Source organism: Lycium ferocissimum, chromosome 5 (genome assembly GCF_029784015.1).
Source record: "Lycium ferocissimum isolate CSIRO_LF1 chromosome 5, AGI_CSIRO_Lferr_CH_V1, whole genome shotgun sequence".
Classification (NCBI taxonomy): Eukaryota; Viridiplantae; Streptophyta; class Magnoliopsida; order Solanales; family Solanaceae; genus Lycium; species Lycium ferocissimum.
This window is the reverse complement of record NC_081346.1, coordinates 12,438,858-12,459,658: the sequence shown is the minus strand read 5'-3', so window position 1 is coordinate 12,459,658 and position 20,801 is coordinate 12,438,858. Positions and strand designations below refer to the sequence as shown.

The 20,801-nt window shown below is 37.5% G+C and overlaps 1 protein-coding gene across 1 annotated transcript in view; it reads left to right on the top strand.

Moving 5' to 3' along the window:
• Positions 1–20,801, top strand: part of LOC132056046 (callose synthase 10) — a 51,377-nt gene that overhangs the window by 23,233 nt on the left and 7,343 nt on the right. The window contains exons 28-39 of the mRNA XM_059448094.1: positions 3,262–3,359; positions 3,452–3,542; positions 3,678–3,838; positions 3,930–4,039; positions 9,313–9,444; positions 9,540–9,608; positions 9,690–9,864; positions 10,448–10,565; positions 15,749–15,868; positions 16,344–16,459; positions 16,546–16,629; positions 20,585–20,697. Of these exons, the coding sequence (XP_059304077.1) occupies positions 3,262–3,359; positions 3,452–3,542; positions 3,678–3,838; positions 3,930–4,039; positions 9,313–9,444; positions 9,540–9,608; positions 9,690–9,864; positions 10,448–10,565; positions 15,749–15,868; positions 16,344–16,459; positions 16,546–16,629; positions 20,585–20,697 (1,387 nt within the window). The remainder of the gene's footprint in view (positions 1–3,261; positions 3,360–3,451; positions 3,543–3,677; positions 3,839–3,929; positions 4,040–9,312; positions 9,445–9,539; positions 9,609–9,689; positions 9,865–10,447; positions 10,566–15,748; positions 15,869–16,343; positions 16,460–16,545; positions 16,630–20,584; positions 20,698–20,801) is intronic.

The following is a 20,801-nucleotide window of genomic DNA, read 5'->3' as shown; positions in this document are numbered from 1 at the left end:
CGTGCTATATTGTTTGTGTTGAGATTATTAAGTAGTCCACTTGGCAACTGACCTCAACTGCCTATATGTATTATTATATCTGTTTACTGCAATGATTTAATCTTGTGTTCATGGCCTATGCTGCTCGGACTCTTCAAAAAAGTTGCCGAGCGCGTGTTGGATACTCCAAAAGTAGTACATTTTTGGAGAATCCAACACGGGTGCGACAACACTTTTGGAGAGTCCGAGCAGCATAGTTCATGGCAGTGGATAGACAATTTGAAACTTCTTGTTGTAGGGATAGAGGTCCTAATATTTTCTGAATCACTCTTTTCTTGTAGAAAGTTATAGCAAACTTCTGTTCTGTATTCGGGGATTAGCCAATGCTGGTATAAGCAACGGCATACGGTTTTTGTTAATAGTGGTTATGTCGTACCAAATATTTTGCAACTTGAAACATCTAGTGCTTGTGGCTTGGATTAGGGCCATGGGTGCTAGTGAGTCGGCCAGGGTAGCTTGGCTTGGATCAACTGCTCCTAATCCAAACTTGGCCTGTTTAAACAAGTAGCTTTCATAGCTTGAGCTTGTGCTCGAAGTCAGTGATTAGCACACACAAAATTGACAATTAGACTTATTGCTCCCTAATGCACACGCAAGTATACGCGATCGAACAAGTGATAAAGTGATAAGTGTCGAACCTAAGAGACTTGTGAGTTACCATTAACTAAATTAAACTATCCTACTTATCTAAGTAAGAAATAAAACCCAAAGTTACAATAGTAAACTAACTCAAATATAAAAGAAAACAAATTATGAAGTAATGTTTATGTTATAAATGAGATGCAATAGATCTAGGGCTATGGGCTATCTAACAATCATGTGTAATCTTCATTTGATTCAATTTCATAATTTATCTAGTTACTAATTAACAGGATTAATATTATTGGTAAGAATCTCTCGAGTTCTTACTAGCCTATTCAAGTTACTTTCGTCTATGGTCATGAACCTTAACAAGAACGCATGTATAAATCTTGTAAATAAATCAAGCAAGGCAATTTAGGTATATGTCGATCCTAAGTGTAAATCCGCTCCCCATTGCCCCGGGTTAAGAACTTACCCGATTTAATCCTATTGCTATCTTGAATTCCCACTTTCGGGTCCAACTTATCCAACTTCAAGATTCATAGATATTCGATTGACGATCAAGCAATCAAATAAGTAAGCTCAGGATTAAATAAATACACCAATATGATAAATTAATTAATTGAAATCAATATTCGAATAACGACCATTATGAAAGAACCATAACCCTAGAAAGTGAAGTTTAGCTCCACAAAGACATGGAAGAAAAACAACAAATCATCCAAAGAAACATAAAAACTAATAGTATGTGGGAGAAAGGTAGAACTCAATGAATTCTGGCATCCATGGTGGCTTGTTGCTCTTTTTCCAGGTCACAAGTTATCTCAAAATCGTGTAAAAGGATGTATTTATAGATTGTAAGGATGCTGTAGACTCCCAAACAATGTCCTGATTGGATCAGGCAGTTAATCAGGAAAACTGCCTGGACGCCACACGGGGCGCGGTGCACTTGCTGGTGCGCCAGACAGGTTGCACTTTAGAATTTGGACTTCAATGCTATGCCAATGCGACATCTAGGCACCACACAATCAGGGTGGACGCGACACCCACCGCGACGCGGCAGGTGGCGCGCTGTGCGTCTGGAACTTCTGCTCTTGCTTTGTGTCGCTATGCCAATGTTGTGCCATTTGTAGGTAAATGGTGCGCGGCATCCACCCGATGCGCTAGGTGGCCCGGCAGTGTTGTCTGATTCATGTGACTTGTTTTCCATGCGCCACCAACACGATATCATATCACGGCAAGTCCTGAAATGCTCCAAAACGCTCCAAAATATCACTAAGTATTGATTGCAACTCTACAACCATGCCATGTCATGGTGGCTACTCACGTTTGGTGGTTTCTTGCTCGTTCCACTCCGGTTTAGCTCCAAATAGCTCGAAACTCACATACTCATCAAAATATACCAATATAAGCACAATCACTAGAAATTATACTTCAAAAGACGATAAAAGTACTAAAATGTGGGCCAATAGTGGCTAAGTATGTTGTTACCTTCTCAAAAGAAAAAAAAAATGGCTTAGTATATGCATTTTAGGCTGAACACTAAAACTACCTTAAAATTGGATGTGAATCTTTATACCCAATTCCTCAAACTTGAGCATGTATAAATAGGCACAAGTAAGGATATAACAAAAAGATTATAGATTCTCAAAATGTAATGAGAATCTTAGATCAATGTATTATAGGCAAACAAGAACTGGTTCATAAAAAAAAGGAGAGGAAATCCAACAATCAAGACTTCACCAGTTCATTAAAAAAAAGTAGGTGAATAATCAAGACTTTAAAAATTGATATACCTATAATACTCAGTGACTTTTCCAATGTATCATTTTGAAGCAATGGTTGTTCATATAATTAGTAGGCGTTTGGCCATAGAAACTAAAATAATTTTCACTTTATCTCAAATTTTTGAAATTGGAGTTGTGTTTGGTTATATTTTTTTTTGCAAATAATATTTGGTTCTTTGAATGTACTGAAAGTGGAAAAAGTGAAAATAAGGTCTTAGGTATTTTCCAAATTTCAAATTTTCGGGAAAAAAGTGAATAATTCTTATGGCCAAATTTTCAGTGGCATTTTTACAACATTAGTTAAAATATGGTTTCAAATGTATCTCAGCCAATAATAAACAACTCATATTTTGTACTCACTCTCTTTGTTATTGTGCTGAACCAAAGTGAGCTACCAAATTAGGTCAGAGGGAGCATATATCAGGGGTTGTGGTATTTAATGTAATCCCATGTCTAGATCATGAATGAGAGTAAGATAAAATGAGCCTGCAGTTTAAATGTCCGAGATTTTGAAATCAACAAAATCTTACGGCGGCAAATCTAGCAGGCTTCCTAGAAATAGGCCTCCTGTAAAGATTGTTCTTAGTGTTTCACTGACTGCATCACACAGATAATCTATGTTTAACACCTGCTTTGTGTTGTTACTCTGATTACAATTTATTTGCTATTTTTTGATTCTTGCTATATCATCTTTTATGTCTCTGAGAGTATTTTTAGTTAATTATATGCGTTCACCCTTAGGAAACGTTATTAGTCTCAGTTCTTATTTAGTTATTTTTAATACATCTTGTGCTTTTATGGTTCATATCACTCATGTCTGCTGTTGTTTTTCCAAATTCTTGTGCCATTGCAGATTCGCAATGAAACTCCTGAACTTTCAAAGGGTGCTGCCAAAGCTATGTATGATCTGTATGAGGTTGTTACCCATGATCTGCTGTCATCCGATTTAAGGTGAATCAAATTGTATGATTATTGTTCTCAAACTTCAACTGGTTTTTTGTTTGGGACGTTTTGAGAGTTAAATATGTTCTTAATCTGGGCAGGGAGCAGCTTGATACTTGGAATATATTAGCAAGGGCAAGGAATGAGGGCCGACTCTTTTCTAGGGTGGAGTGGCCTAGAGATCCTGAAATTGTATGAGCCTAGTACTTCTATTGAATTTGTTGCTGATCTGTCATGCTATTGTACAGAATCTTTCTTAACATTTTTTTTGCCGCTAGTCTCCTTTGTTGATACACTAAGCTGTTAAATATCTTGTGCTTCTTGCAGAAAGAGCAGGTGAAAAGGCTGCATTTACTTCTTACTGTGAAGGAATCGGCCGCTAATATTCCTAAGAATCTCGAAGCAAGAAGAAGACTGGAGTTCTTTACAAATTCTTTGTTTATGGACATGCCACCAGCAAAGCCAGTTAGTGAGATGATGCCATTCTGGTATTTTGATGCTGTCACCTTGTTTTTTAGTTGAATATTTGACATAAGAACAAAATCTGGATGTTTCTTAATATGGTTATATTGGGAACAGTGTCTTCACCCCATACTATAGTGAGACAGTGCTATATAGTTCTTCTGATCTGCGATTCGAAAATGAAGATGGCATATCTACCCTTTTCTATCTTCAGAAAATATATCCAGGTATCTTTTTCATTTGGTCTGTTACTATACTTATCCCATCTTGTACATAGCTGTTGAGACTTTCTTCTTGGTAGATCTGCTACATCTTGGCTTTAACCAGCATGGAGGAAAATGTGGAAAATTTTAATTTTCTTCACTTCGTGTTCTTCTGTTTACATTAGAGAAGTTCAGAGAAGTGTTTTTCCTACTCTTCAATTTTGATTAACCATTTAACTAATCGCGCTTGTTTAAATCAATAATTTAGATTAATTGTGTGGTTGCTTGATATGTCACATGGATCCTTCATCTCATTGATGTACTTGTGTCGGATGGGTATGACCTGGGTGTGGTTACTTTGGGCATATTCTTTATAATACACTAAAAGTTTGCAAAAAATCTACACGTGCCTCATCTGTGTACTTGTACCCCTATCCAGTATGGACCCATTACGAGTCCATGTGACACAGGCTCTACACAAGTGGTCAGGTTAATTTCATGTTTGATTACTTCTTAGTTCTTTCTGTAAAACGGAAGAGAAGAATGTTAAGTTTCAACCAAATGCTTAATGTATCAGTTATAAGAATACTGTCTGCGGAGGTTTTTGAGGAAATTCGTCTTAATTAACTGAAATTTAACTAAGTAATATACATTAAGGAAATACAAAAGAAGGCCACTGATCTGTAAATAACTTTGTATGATTTTCTCTTCTATGTTTTTGTATTTCCTCTGTTTCCTTTCCTTTTCTATTTGTATTTGTTTATTATTGCTATCGTTGAATCCTGTGTTTTATAACGACAAACTCTCTTATTTTATTGTTCCGCAAGATTTGAATTCGTGTATTTCCTTCAATTGGGTGGCCTTCACTTCGTCTTGCAATTAATTACTGGTCATTTTCATGTAAGCGTTTAAATTTTGGTTAAATTTTGGTTGTTATAGTCTATATTGTGTTATTTGTATAAAATATATATTTGTTTAGATTCTAGTTCACTTCTAGGGTGCGCGTGATCGAGATAAAGGAGTACCAATTCGAGTCAAAATGCATAAATGCAGGCTGCAAGAGTACCGATTCGAGGAAAACTTTGAATACTAGATTTGACCTCAAAATAATAGGGGTTAAAGTCGGCTAGTGACATATGATTGGGGGTAATCTTCATCGTATAGACGAAAACTGTCCGGATCACCAGTTAAGGCTCCTAAATGACCGCTCAGTGATAAAGGAGGTAGGGGTCAGAGACAACCAAGAGGATTGGCTCGAAGCAGCCACCCAATTATTAAGTACTTAATCTTAAAAATGTAATGCTTTATAATTTAAAATTGTGATCACTTTAAAACTGTCCTCCAGTAGTTATTTTCTTTAGAATGGGAAGTGAAAAAAAAAAGGGTCTTATGGGGCTTGAAGTGAAGCGCACTATTTATTGAATTAAAAAAATTACCGTCCATATATGGATTTAGTATTTGTGAATATCAAATTTCAATTAAAGTTACTAACTCAACATCCAACATATAATAAAATGACGCTAGTCATTATTACTGTATATTGGACATTCATGATACTAATTCCTTATATAAAAAATGACAATTTGTTTCCTAATTAAATCGGTAATGATATTAGACCAAGTTCTCAGCATAAAACATCATTAGACAATATATTAACAATGTCATTGAAATATGAGGCTGTTATGGAAAAACAAGGAAGCCTTGAAGTGAGGGACTCATGATCTTGAACAAAACTCTACTTGAAAATGGTTAAGGAGGTTCGGGGTGATGGAGCAATCATTATGGAAGGGCTGATAGTGGAAAAGTATGACACAAAAATTGGGGAATGAAGGACGAGTGATGTCACACTCCCCGCTGGTGTTCGGTTTGTGGAGAAACATCATGAAAGTTAGGGAGAAATTTCAGTGGCCAAATAACTTTTCGGATGGGTGATGGGATTAGTTTCTGGGTCCATTGATGGACGTTGCATACTTCTCATAATGTTTATGTTGAGTTTCGTGCTCGATAGAGATGACAGTGTTGGTGTCTCACTTGTTCGCGGATGATACCTTGTTTTTTTGCGATGCAGATGAGACCCAACTAGATTACTTAGGCCAAGTTCTCACTTGGTTTCAGGCGGTTTCTTGCCTGAAAATTAATTTGAGGAAGTGTGAGATTATTCATGTTGGGGAGGTGAATGATATTTAATCGCTTGCTTAAGTATTGAATTACAGGGTTGGGGCTCTTCCGACTAAATATCTTGGAGTACCATTAGGTGCGTCGAACAAGGATCATATGGTGTGGAATCCGATTTTTCAGACTGTTGAGAAGAGGCTAGCAGGGTAGCGGAAAAAATATTTGTCCAAAGGGCAGGAAGGAAGTGCTCACCAAGAGTACTTTCTCTAGCATCCTCACTTACTATGTCTTTGTTTCATGCTCCCAACTTCGGTTTGGAAAGGACTCAGAGAAATTTCCTATGGGATGCAGCAGATGGAGCAAGAAAATCACCTGCTGCGGTGGGAGACTATCACTCCTCCTAGAAAATGGGGAGGTCTTGGCAAAGATTTGAAGGTCTTTAGCAAACCTTTATTGGGCAAGTGGCTTTCGAGGTTTGGGATGGAGGTACAAGCTTTGTGGAGGGGGTGATAGATTATCATTGATAGTTGATAAATTTTTTGAGAATGTTAATTTTTTTTTTTTTTTTTTTTTTTTTTAAGAATGAATCGCTATTAGTTTAAAAATATTGAGTTACAGAAGAGGGTTGGAGAAGTAGAGATATCAATTTGCATTCAAGGTTGGAGACAGGAGGAGAGTATGTTTTTTGGGACATAGTAAGTGTGGGTACTTTTTATTGAAAGAAGAATTTAAGAGTTTGTACAGAATTTCTTGCCAAAGAGACTTGTCAATTCAACAAATTAGGGGGACACAAGGTGGCGAAACTTTATGGGATTTGAGATATAGAAGGGAATTTCTAGATTGGGAAGTGGCGGAGTTCCGGAGATCGCTAGCCTTTCTACATAGGCAAGATAATCCGGTTGATGATTCCGATGTTTGGAGGTGGGTTTTGGGAAATAATGGAACGTTCTTTGTAAACTGTTTTTACGAGAAACTCTTGGTTAAGGAATAGATGAATTTCCATGTAATGCAATATGGATTCCAAGGGTGTTGAGGAAGGTGTGCTTCTTCAGTAGGGATGATTTTGATAGCGGAAAATCTTAGAAAACGGAAGATTGTCTATGTCGGTGTTACATGTACAAGGAGGCAGGCGAGGACGTGGATCACCTTCTCTTACATTGCGGGCTAACTGTGAGGCTATGTTGGAATATATTCAGGTGGTTTGGCACTCTTTAGACAACGCCAAAAACGGTGAAAGATTTGATGTTCAGTTGGAAGAGCGGGAGAACGAAGAGAAGATGAAGGGCTTGGAACGTGGTTCCACTTGCTTTAATGTGGGTAGTTTGAAGAGAGAAACAAGAGAGCTTTTGAAGGTGTAGAGTCAAGTTTCTCTCAATTGAGGAGTAGTTTCCGTTCTCTTGTTTTCTTTTGGTGTGAACAAAAAGTTCCTACCAACAACGGTTGTCGTGGAGTGGTAAGTACTCCTTCATCCTTAACCAGAGGTCTCGGATTCGAGTCCCTGGGTATGGAATTGCCTTTGTTAGGCAGCACTTTACTCCCTAATGTGGGACTTTCCGGCGCGAATCAGATTTAGTCAGTCCCTGATGTGGGTACCAGACACTGGGGTGAGAAACAAAAAAAAAAAAAAAAAAAAAAAAGGAGTGAACAGAAAGTTCCTGTTTGTATAGATGATTGGGGGAAGTCTGTAGAGTCTTTACCTCTTGGTATACCCTTTGTACACGACCAGTTTGGCCATGTTTATTAATGAAATACATTTACTTGATCAAGAAAATGGCAATGCAACAAATCCGCAAGGTACAAGAAGATTAGTTCTTTGAAATCTAAGATTTCGTAGGAACTTTTAGGATTGGGTGATAGGGAGGTTTCCATATTAAAGAGGAACTACTTTACAAGCAGAGCATGTCACACATTTTACAAGATTCGTGCTGATGGGTTTAAGGAGAGACAAGATGTTCTTAATTAAAGCTTACTACCAGAAACTGTTGGTGAGAGAGGAGGTGGTTTTTTTGCATGTTTTTGATAAAGACTCTTAGGGCGCCTAAAAAGTGTGTTTTTTGATGTGGCTAGTACATAGGAAGTTAGGAAGAGGAGGATTACACATGTCAGCTGATGTTTTATGTCTCTGATGTTCGGACGAATATGTAAATCATTTCATATTGCATTGTCATTAGGCAATGACTCTGTGGTGGATGGTTTGGAGGGTTTTTTTTTTTTTTTTTTTTTTCTCCGATCAAACAGAGTCACGATTTTATTGACACCAAGAAGAAAAGTTGAAAAAGTGGGTTAAGCCTGACCTTTTGCTACAAGATGCGAGTTCATACTATGGCTGAACAACCTTTCTATCAAATACACAGAAGATTCGTCAATAAGTGATAGTAAGCTGTAGATTCAAGGTGGTTCATAGTTGAGCATACTTGGACTCTTCTTCTTGATTCTGAATGAAGGTAATTGCCATCTATCAGTGTTTGACAAGCCTTTTAATCGTCTTGGGAGGTCAGCAAAAGTATAATATATACAGTTGTTCTCTTGATTGTGGCTTAGAGAAGCTAATTTATCAGCAGCGGATGGTTTTGAGTTGGCTCAAAGTATAGTAAAGGGATAGACGCGAAGAGAAGCCCAAGAGCATGGAATGTTGCCTCTCTAACCTTATGTGGGTTATTTGGAAAGAGTTCAATATAGAGCATTTGAAGGTGTGGAGAATGCTATTTTAAACTTGAGGAGTACTCTCTTGTTTTTAGTTTGTTTTTGGCGCACCCACGAGGTTCTTACTTGTATAGGTGATTGGGTGAGTGTTATAGAGAACCATATTTTGGTGTAGAGATTCTCTATATTTTGATTAAATTGAAATTGACTTAAACAAAGGAATTGCAGAGCTTTTGATTGGGTGGAAAATGACTTTGTATATTTTCTTAATAACCTCCTGATTTTATTTAATTTTTTGTGCACACACGAGGTTCCTGCTTGTATAGGTGATTGTGTGTCTTTGTAGTGAATTATATTTTTGTGAAGTTCTCTACTTCTTGGTATAATGCTTGTTTACGGGAGTATTATAATTTTTTATCTTGTTCACCTTGTTTGATAAGATAATGCCTCTATTATCAATCGCTCTGCCTTATGTATTTTGTCTTTCCTTACTGCTGTATGGTCTTAATCTTTGTCACTGTGTATGACCCATGTTATAGATGAGTGGGAGAATTTTTTGGAGCGGATTGGTCGAGGTGATAGTGGTGATAATGACATTCAGGAAGGCTCCAGTGATGCCTTGGAGCTTCGGTTTTGGGCGTCTTATCGGGGCCAAACTCTAGCTAGGACAGGTTTGATTGTTCTCATGGTAATTATGTTTCTATATTTGGTGGTCTAGTATCTTCTGATAATGCTAGTTATTGTTTTTATGTGGTTTTGTATACAGTTCGTGGTATGATGTATTACAGAAGGGCATTAATGCTACAAAGTTACTTGGAAAGGAGAGCGCCAGGAGGTTGGTAATATTTTTTAATTGTTGTTATGTCAAATGGAAAGCCTGAATTTACTGATGTAATTTTTCCGTATCTTTTGCAAGGAGTGGATGGTCATTCTCAAACAAACTCTTTGACGAGCCAAGGGTTTGAATTATCACGAGAAGCACGGGCTCAAGCTGATTTGAAGTTTACTTATGTGGTTTCATGCCAAATTTATGGGCAGCAAAAACTGCGAAAGGCTCCAGAGGCTACTGATATTGGTCTTTTATTGCGAAGGTCTGCATTAATATTTTGTTTCTTCTGATGCACCATTTCAGATGATATTTTTATCAGTTAGGTTTTTTTTTGGTTCTTATATAATATTGCAAAATATCTTGAACTATTTCTTTCGATCTCCATCTTTTTACCCGTAATAGGTATTGGTATATACCCGGATTTTGTTCTTTCATTAGCAGTTGACAAGGTCGATGAGGTGTTGTAATTGTTGTGGACTCTAGATAATTTTCTTTTGGCATATTGCAAGGGAGCACCCAATACCTTGCTATGATGTCAAGTTTGAGTCTTCTGTTTTTTATTCCCCAGTTTTCTTGTCCTAAATACTGAAGTCTTTCTTTGCTTGATTTACTAAGTAAACTCTTGATTTACTAAGTAAACTCCCTAAATTGCAATCATTTGCATGATAGTCAAGCACTCAGCAAACTGAAACATGATTCTAATTCAATGTCTCTTTGCCTCTTTTTTGCTTTATCCCAAGTATGTAATGAACAGTTGTTCATTGGGTGGTGCAAATCTTGAAAGTTCATGTCCACTTTTATATTTTGAGGATGCCTTAATTTATGCATCATATGTTTTATGCAAGGAATGAAGCACTTCGTGTTGCTTTCATACATGTTGAGGAGATTGCAGGGGATGATGGGAAAGTTTCAAAGGAATTTTATTCAAAGCTTGTCAAAGCTGATGCACATGGGAAAGATCAGGTATGATCTATTGTTGAGTAACTCTTAATTTAAGCTTTTGTGAATGAATTTTGGTATGTATGGTATGGTAGATGTCTGAACTTCAACTAAGTTCATTACCTTTCAGTTATATTTGTCCCATCTGATCTGTAGGCTGCTCCATTTTTTTGGCTACTCTTCGCTTTTGCCTTAAGGTTTTGGGTTGGAATGCTCTAATAACTTTTATATGGTATCAGACAGTGTTATCTGTTAAGATTCTTAGAGAAGGATCGAGTCACAGGACGGTGAACAGGAAAATCTAAATCAATTAACTTCGACTTTCCCTTGTCTTTGTTGTCACGTCCCCAAAATACCCCTAGACGTGATTGGCACCCAGCATACACCACCCGCCAGACGAATCATATCTCATACTAATAGTCATTTATGAAAGCACTAAAAGAAAATAGGTGCAGGTCCAACGACATTATTAATAATAAAATACAAAATAGTCATCAACCAAATCCATTAAGGACGGTGAACAGGAAAATCTAAATCAATTAACTTCGACTTTCCCTTGCCTTTGTTGTCACGTCCCCAAAATACACATAGACGTGATTGGCACCCAAAGACACACCACCCGCCACCCGCCAGGCGAATCATATCTCATACTAATAATCATTTATGAAAGCACTAAAAGAAAATAGGTGCAGGTCCAACGACATTATTAATAATAAAATACGAAATAGTCATCAACCAAATCCATTATCGACTAATGAAAGCCAACCAACGCTAAGATAGAAGAATCACTAGCCCAAATTCCACATTGAGACCATGGAGCATCTAATAGAGTTACATGAGTTTAAACGTCGGGCATGTAAACCCAAAATAAAGGAAATAACTAGAAATAAACTAGATAAAGCTGAAATGGCTGCCTCCAAGAACAATACGGTGGCTTACCTCAGCAATAGAATCCACTCACGAAATCTTTAGCCACAAACCTCGTTCTCAACAACGGTATCTGCATAGACATGCAGGTAAGGAGTGAGTTATACATAAATATAATCCAGTAAGATTCTCAACCCGCCACTTTAAATACCCCTGGAACAAGGGTAAGAAAATACAAACACACAACAAGCACAACAATAATATGTACGAGAATTATATCATAATATAATATCCAACAAGGTCCAAACCATCATTTATCAAGAATAATATATATCTCAACTCAATTTACACTAAGGACCTCCTATAAATGGCAATTAAAGAATAATCAACACCATGAATCCACGGCAGCATACATAATGTGCCAAATATATCAGGAAGCATACACAATGCTCAGGAAGCATACAAAATGCCCTAGTGAAATCAAGAAGCATACACAATGCTAAACGAAGCATACACAATGCCCAATCTCATGGCTCACAGCCGTATCACATCACGATACAATTTATAATGAGAGTTTTAGTGTATTTGAAAATCAAATACATGTGGCTGGCCTTATGGACCACCGATTCTGCCAAGCACACGCTCGCCCCAACACATGGACCAGGCAGACAAAACATATTTTTAAAACAGGTTTTGAAAAACAAGTACCCAAAGCTTAAAGTCTCACTTACTTCGCTAATGACAAGTTTCCCCAACCTTGCAACGTCTAGAACACCAACTAAACGGCCTCCTCTGGCCTCAATCTGTTCAAAAATATTTATTAAAGCTGTCAATTATACTAGTCAGGGTCAAACCTCAATATCTCTAACTTTCAAGATTAAAGATAATAATATCTCAACATCACTATCCAAACTTAACTAGCGGATATTCTGTCTAGTAAATTCACATTCGCTATTCCAAAAGTGATGATCAACTGTGTATAAACAGTTTAAGATGGAATCTGAAGTCTGCAGCTAAACAACACCGAACCTATGGCTTCAACTGGCCAATTTCCCAAAATAGTGCTAAGTCTCAATTTCTCAAAGTAATGCTCAGTATCATAATTTGCATATGATTATTCATCATAATCATTGTCGTATCTTTATTATAATCCTATGGCCTCTCATTATTATCCAATCATCACTTACTCATTAGGTCTTCAACTTAAAAGTACTCCTACTAGAAATTGTAGCTGCAGCAATAACAAAATTGGGTTTTCCATAGCAACTTTCAAAGACTAGTATTTCATGTCTAATTACACCAATTCACCAATAATTGCCAAATCATTGTGTCCTCCAGTCATGGCTAATCATTACCACAGTAATCATTATATATTCTAATAAGTACAAAGAATTGTTTAGCACAGTAGCTTTTAAGAAAAATTCAGTACTTCATCTCTAATTCCACCAAATCCTCCCTACTCTCTCTTCTCTCAAGGTTGAGCCATATATATATATATATAAAATCTGCTCTTATTCTAATGTGATAGCCATAGTTTTATTTGGGGAAAATCACAATTCACCAAAAATATATTATGCTAAAGAGCCAAAGTAACCCCAATACCTGCACTAAGGAAGCTTTGTTGTGCCCTTCTAAGCTGCCCGTGAACTTCCACAATTTCTCAATAGTTTTGCTCTTTGTTTTTCCCTTTCTTTTCTTTTAAAAACTACAGCCAGCAACTACCCTAATTTTCTACTCTGTAAATCCTAAAAACTGACCAGCAACCAGAATAAGACAATAGGCTTGGCCCACTCCTTTTAATTTCGTTTTTAAAAAAATAATATTTAGGACAAATGACCAAATAACCCTTATTTAAAATTGGGTTATTACATGTGTCCAAAGTCCTAGATCGACCTATTTTGGATATAAATTCAGCTCGTTAAAGGGAAGCTGAAACCTTAAAGTTCAATGGAAGAGAGAACTCTGATCTCTTGTTTTTGGTTAAATATGCTTGTTATTTCATTCCCCGAATACCCGTTTAATTAGGGAGTCTTATTACAGCAATAGGAAGTTTAAACCTTATGAAACTAGGAAACATAAATTCTATTCTAGAATAATAACGATAGCTAAGCGTAATCCTTATGAAGCTAGGAAACATAAATCCTATTCAAGAATAATAAGAATCACTAAACAGAAAGCTACTACAAATATAATTAAATACTCAATTTAATTGGCTTCATACTGCTTTGAAAATCTTGTCATTATGCCGAGGGTCTTCCGGAAACAGCCTATCTACCTCCCAAGGTAGGGGTAAGGTTTGCGTACAGTACACTCTACCCTCCCAGACCCCACTTTGTGGGATTTCACTGGGTTTGTTGTTGTTGTACTTAATTTAATTGGCTTCCCTTCTGGAATACGTCTTTCCCACAAACGCGTCCACGACATTATCAAAAGTGAAAAGCACCAAAAAGCTCTAAAGTCTGTTGAGGCTTTTGAGTGCAAAGCGCAAATAAAACATGAGCTTTAATGAAAGAATTACAAATATGCGTGTTTAGTTCAAGACTAATAATTATAAGCAAGAAGAACAAATATGTAGACAATGAAATTGAAAAAATTACTATAAAGTGAAATATCAATTGTTTAGTGTCGCCTCTTCCGGAGACGCTCGTTGGCAAGGAAAAGTATGTCTTATAGGCTTAATGACGACATTGAAGCACACATAAAGCGAGGCAAAGCGCTCAACACGTTTTGAGCCTCGCTTAGGCTTAAGCGCGCCTTTGACAACACTGGTATCAGGGCCAACACTTTCGTAAGCACAATTCACGCTCGTAAATCCTCATTAAATTTAGCATGTGAACTTCAAATCAGGTTAGGCGTGTGGAAGATGTTGAGCTATATATGTCCTTTATGGATTGTCTAAGGGCTTCAGAAGGGGTTATAAAGGTCTTAGACAGCTTTACCCATTGCATTAATGTTTCTGGTTGGATTTCAGATTCTTTGTCCGACACAAATTTGTTAATGGTAGTTTTTGAAATTATGAGAAAGCATTTGCTGAAATCAGGGTCTTCTAAACTTGTATCATGGAACTTTATTGCATCTGAAACCAGGGTCAGTTTTATTGATTGTAAATGACAAGATAATCAAATTGATCCTTTAGGGTTCCAATAAACGCAAGTAGCTTTCCATGCCCTGATGATTTTGTTGTAGGTAAATGATGTCAGACACAACTTTAATAATGCTCTTAATATCGTTCCTGTATGAGGTTTTGACTTTTGGCCAGAACGTGTAAGAATTCTTACGAGACTGGAAGAGATTAAGTAGCTTCTGATTAAGGGTATGCCAGAACATGCTTCATAATTGTACATTTATTTTGATCCATGTAGTTCATTATCTTCTGTAGAGTTCTTGGGTAAGTGTCATCGTACTTCTGATCGATGAACCACAATTCTAGTGAAGCAGCCCAAGAGATATAATTACTATAGCCTTCTAACTTTACTATAGTAACGGTAAGTGAAGGATTAAAGGGGGAAGCAGATGAGAAATTCAACAATTTGATTATCATTAGAAAAAGAATCAAGCAGATGCTAAAAGTTACATGATATTATGAGTTACTCCGGCCTGTCCACTTTACTAGTCATCCTTACTAAAAATAGATGGTCCAAAATAGTTGTCATTTTAGAAAACCAAGATACATTTAACTATTAGTTTCCACCTTTTCCCTTGGTCAAAGTACCCTTTTAGTTAATGTTTTCTTAAGGGGCCTGCAGAAGGTAAACATGACAAGTAAAATGGACCGGAGAGAGTAGCTCCTGTACAGGCAAAAGACTATGCGAGGATTAGAGTGCTAACAAAGTCAAAGAAATTGATCAGTGCAATTTACAATAGTCAAGTTAGTCCAGCTCAACAAATTAGGGAAACATCTAATCTTCATAGAGTGATTTAGAGTTGAGATTCCATAAAAAAATCTGCTGTTCCTTGACGCACCAGAAAATGCTTGCAGGGGATCATCATCCATAACCTTTTTATGGCTTTATCAACTCTTCATATACACCAGCTGGTGTCTGAGGCATGAGTTCATGACCCCAATTAAGACCAAATATTGCAAGGAACATGTACTTAGATCAGTGGCCACTATACAATGCAAAAAGAGAGTTGTAGGTTCTCCCTCTTTTGGTATACGGCTTGTATTCATGACTTGGGCATGGTAATTCAATGAATTCTAAATCCTGATAAGCCATGCTGATATGGGACTGGGCAAACACTCGTTTTGGATTTAGGATGGATTAATAATTGTAGTTGATGACCTACCTAGATAGACTTAGCTCTCTATTGTTCTTCTCCTAAAATTGTTTTACATGCAGGAAATATATTCAGTTAAGCTTCCTGGAGATCCAAAACTTGGAGAAGGCAAACCGGAAAACCAAAACCATGCAATAATATTTACCCGTGGGGAAGCAGTTCAAACAATTGATATGAATCAGGTAAATAGTTTTCCCTTAATGCTTGACTTATTAGGTAAATGTTTTTCCCTGTCCAAATTGTATATGATTAGTTTACACATACTGAGCGTGGAATCAGGAATTCTTCAAATTTTCAAATAAAAAAGGCATTTCTTTTAAATTTTTGCTTTCAGAACATCTTTGTCCTCAAAGATTTGCATCTGTATTTCCATGTGAATCGTGATTAATATTGTGCGATTTACAGTGTTCTTTATTTGGAAGTAAATCAGTATACTTTTGTATTTCCAGTGTTGTCATGCCAGCAGAGCCTCATTTTGGATGATATGTTAACGTGGTTTATTCGCAGTTTATACTATTCTGTAAAAAAGATCTTTTCCTTGCTCCTGGGATACATTGTCATTACATTTAACTGTGAAGTGTAAATATAAACAAGTTGAGGTTCTTTTTCATTTCCTTTTCTTCTAAGCATAAATTAAATTTTGTCTCTCTAATGCAGGATAACTACCTTGAGGAAGCAATGAAAGTCAGAAATCTTCTCGAGGAATTTCATGGTAAACACGGGCTCCGACCACCCACTATCCTGGGTGTTAGGGAGCATGTTTTTACTGGAAGGTGAGTTTCTATTGAATCTGGGATGAACAATCTTTCCTCCGATAATGTTGCTAAGCTACTTTGTGTACTGGTTTTCAATTCTGCAGTGTCTCTTCGCTCGCTTGGTTTATGTCCAACCAGGAAACCAGTTTTGTCACGTTGGGCCAACGTGTTTTAGCAAAGCCTCTCAAGTTAGTATCTTTTGACGTAGATTGATCTTGTTGTCTAAAATGGGATTATTTTCTTTAGAAATTCTCACTAGCATCAAACATTTTTATTGTTGTTGGATTTGGTCATTTCTAGTTCTGTCTTTTCCTCGCATTTCAGTATCTATATCAATTCAGGTTACCTTGAGGTGTTAATACATGCTGAGATGGTACTATTCACAAATATAAATAGAAAGCCTCTGAAATAGTGGCAACTATTGCTGCTCTACTTTCTATGTATCTCTTTCAGCTTTTATATGTGTTTATCTTATTTAAGAGAAGTCATACATTTCTTAGCCTTTTTGCTAAGATCAAGTATATTATCTCTTCTTATCATATTAGTCTACCGAGACTGCAATTTTGGGTCCTAACAGATTCCTTGAAACTGTTTTGTGTGTACCAGTTACCAATGCAGCTAAGCTGACGTTGCTAGTTTTAGAATCATAAACTTCTGTTTTTCGTAGAAGAGGTTTTACTTTTTGGCTGCAACCTCTGCCCCAGCTTCTGTTTTGTCACGACCCAACCCGCCATGACTGGCACCCACACTAACTCCTAGTGGGCGAACCAATACGTAAGCCATCTACTCATTCAAGTCCATTTTTATATTAACCAATTCAATCAGTTATTAACCATTCAAGCACAAGATAAATCAAAATTTAGTCATGCCATAAAATAAGGAAGTAAATGTAGAAGTCCTAACTATTAGAACCCCAAAATCCGAAAGTCACTGTACAAGGATTCTAATCCAAAACATGTCTAAGGAATGTAAGTTGTCTAAAATAAATAACCATCAGTCTCTGGAACGGAAATAGACAATAATAAAAGATCTTCGGCGGCTTGACATGGATAAAAGCTCACCCTAAATTTGTGAGCAAACGGCCTCAACGCTAGATGAGGTCGGCTAGCAGTCTTTCGATCATAGTCTGCACTCAAAAGAATGCAGCAAGGTAGTATCAGTACAAACACCATGTACCGGTAGATATCATAGGCCGACTAAGTTTAGTATCATGCATACATCACAAAATCAATAAAATAGACAAGCAAGTCAACAACACATAATCAAATACCCAACAGCAAGTCAACCAAGGATATTAACAATCAAGTCACCCAATGATATCAAGAGTTAGATCAACGGAAGCAAACAACGTAAATAGTCTACCAACAACTAAATACACGCTGTACACACATGTTAAATGATGTCATTACTCAGTAGTCATGATCTGCAGGGGACCCATGGTGTCCATGTACCATTCGTTCCGGACTCACTCCTCGGACCCGAGCTCACAACTAGGCCACATCCTCACCCCCGGTCAAATGTGCCTGTTGATATCTAGGCCTCATCCTCACCCCCGGTCAAAATATGTCTATTCATATATAGGCCTCATCCTCACCCAATGAGCCTTTTCCTATATATATATATATATACACACATACACACACACACACATATCCATATCTATTGTCACCTTGTTTTCAATAATCGAATTATCATTTTGTATCTCACTTTCACTAAGAAGATCATATTAACTTCTCACCACAACATCATCAACTTGTAGGTTTCAACACAATGAATAGTGGCACGAAGCTCACATAATCACTCAATCAATAGCATATAGGAAGTTCAACCACACACATCATGTTTGAAGACTAGACATGCTTTCTCCGATCAATTTCACAACACATACAATCAACTAATCAAAGTCTAACTCAATTAGACGTAACCTACCTCGATGTAGAGCTGGAACAATGCAGATTACTCCGCTATAGTCTTTCGCTTCCGTAAAGCCTCGGAACGCTCAAAGTCTAGCAATTAGAATGCTAAATAAGTCATAATTACTCTAGTCACAAAATCAATTCAAAGAACACCCTTCCCTTTAGCCCCAATCCAATGGGTGAAAGATTTCTAGGTGTAAATTAGCCCAACATTGGCCTTAGCAACCACCAACAATGAATCTACAAGGTTATTTAATCAAAACATCTATTACAAGCAGTTTCCATGGTCAAGCTACCATTTTTATGAAACCCTAAGTCTCAATTCATTTAGTTCATGTCTCTAATGGTTCGATCCTTGATTAAAAGGTGATAGCCCAAGCCATTAGATGATAAACACACAAAGCAATCATAACCCATCAATTTTTGAAAGTCTATCAAGTTCTAGGGTTACTATTTCCAATTCACCATTGTAGACCCATAAAAGGGATGATAATCATGGAGATGAAAGCGTAATGTTGGAAGGAATGGTTGAGACTTACCTCTCAAGGATATTCTTGGCCTAGCTTGGAAATTCGCCCTACGTGCTTGTGGGGAACTGTTTTGAAGTTTTATGAATAAAGAATTCGGAACTAAGTGTTTAAAAGCCAACATTCTGTCCCCGTCGACTGCTGCGGTGGCCCATCCGTTGCTGCAGCGGTCCCGCTATAGCGGGCAAGTGCCGGCTGTAGCGGACCTCACTAAATCCTTCCCTCCGCTGTGGCGGGCCTGATCCCGCTATAGCGGCACCGCTACAGCGGTCCAGTGCCCGCCATAGCGGACACACCCAGACTCGACTGACCGCCGCGGCGGTCCACCCCCGCAGCGGCACTTCTTCTGCTGCAGCGATGCTACTGAACCAGTATGCTCGCTAATTTCACAGTTTTTCAACTCTACCACCCAACATTTCATCCGAGGCCTCACAAACACAAACAAAACATGCACATCGGTATAAAAACACCATACAGACTTTCCCGTGGCCTTGGAATTCCCAACGGAGTTCTAATTCCCTACATCACCCCCCAATGGACCCAAACAAACCATAATCACAAACAAGTCAAGTTTTCAGTTCTTAGACTTATACAATCGGGTTTCTATTAGCTCGTTGTACCTTGTGAAGGTTCTATTTGGTGGGGTGATCCTATATTTTTCATAACGACCGGGAGGGTCGTTACATGTTTCTTTTAATCTTTCCCTTCTTTTTTTTCCGCGCTGCACCCCCCCCCCCCCACACCACCACCCACCAGTAAAGGCTAATAGTATGCCCTGTCTGGTTACTAGAGAAGCTCCATTGTCTTTTGAAACTTAAAGAGGACTTCCTATTCTTGTTTTAAGAACCCTGGGCATTCCCTTTAGGGAACCCAACATGTTGGATACTTTGCAACTGAAACCAGTAGGACCAACACTTTGAATGTTTTTTATCCTTGTTTCAATGCATTTTGCCGCAGGAAACCAATCTTTCTCACGCACTATTCGGACTCTCTGGTTTTTACTCTTTTCTTTGTCAAAATCCGCAATGAAATAGTGATAGTTCATTGGCTATGTATTACAATCATGTGTTTGGATGGGGTAGGTACATGGGAATTCAAGGGCTCTACTGGGTTTCTGTGGAGTCATTCTTTTTATCTTCTCCTTGTATTTACATCTTTTTTTAAATAAACACACAAACAGAAACAGACGCATGCGCACACACACCCATACAACATGTATTTGGCCTCTGTATGATTATATTTGTTGTTGTTTTTTTTTTTTTTTTTTTTTTTTTGGGGTGTTTGGTAGCTGTAGGATTCGCAGGGTTTAGCGTTTACTATGCTTTCCCTTCAAATACAAGTGTTTGGGCATCTTTTCTTTTTCTCTGCCTTCTGCGTTAATTAAAAAAAATATGTATGTGAAATAAAATTGGAAAAAGACCAATGTCTTGGACTAGTTGTGCAACTATTGCAAGGTGAAACTCATGCACTGGTGTTAAGGCGTTATGAAGCATGTGGCATGAATCTCTGGTCTGTTTCCATTTCCTGTGCACATTATTTTTTAACTACTAATAGACTGTTTGAGTCACTATTTATCATAATATTAATATATTGTTAAAGTCAATAACTCTGCTCTCCATGATGTGAGCGTCTCTTGAAAAGAGTTGCTTATGTGAAAGAATCTGGCAGAAAAGTTTTTCATTTTCGTAAGTGGCTTGCAGGGTTCGCATGCACTATGGACATCCTGATATCTTCGATCGAATCTTTCATATCACAAGGGGTGGCATTAGTAAGGCATCGCGTGTTATCAACATTAGTGAAGACATCTATGCCGGTAAGTTTGAGAGACTTGATGTACTCATAGTAGATCCTTTTTCCCACCTTTTCCTTTAATTGCTTCCTGCCTAATTCCCATTGTTTGGTATATCGATAATCTGG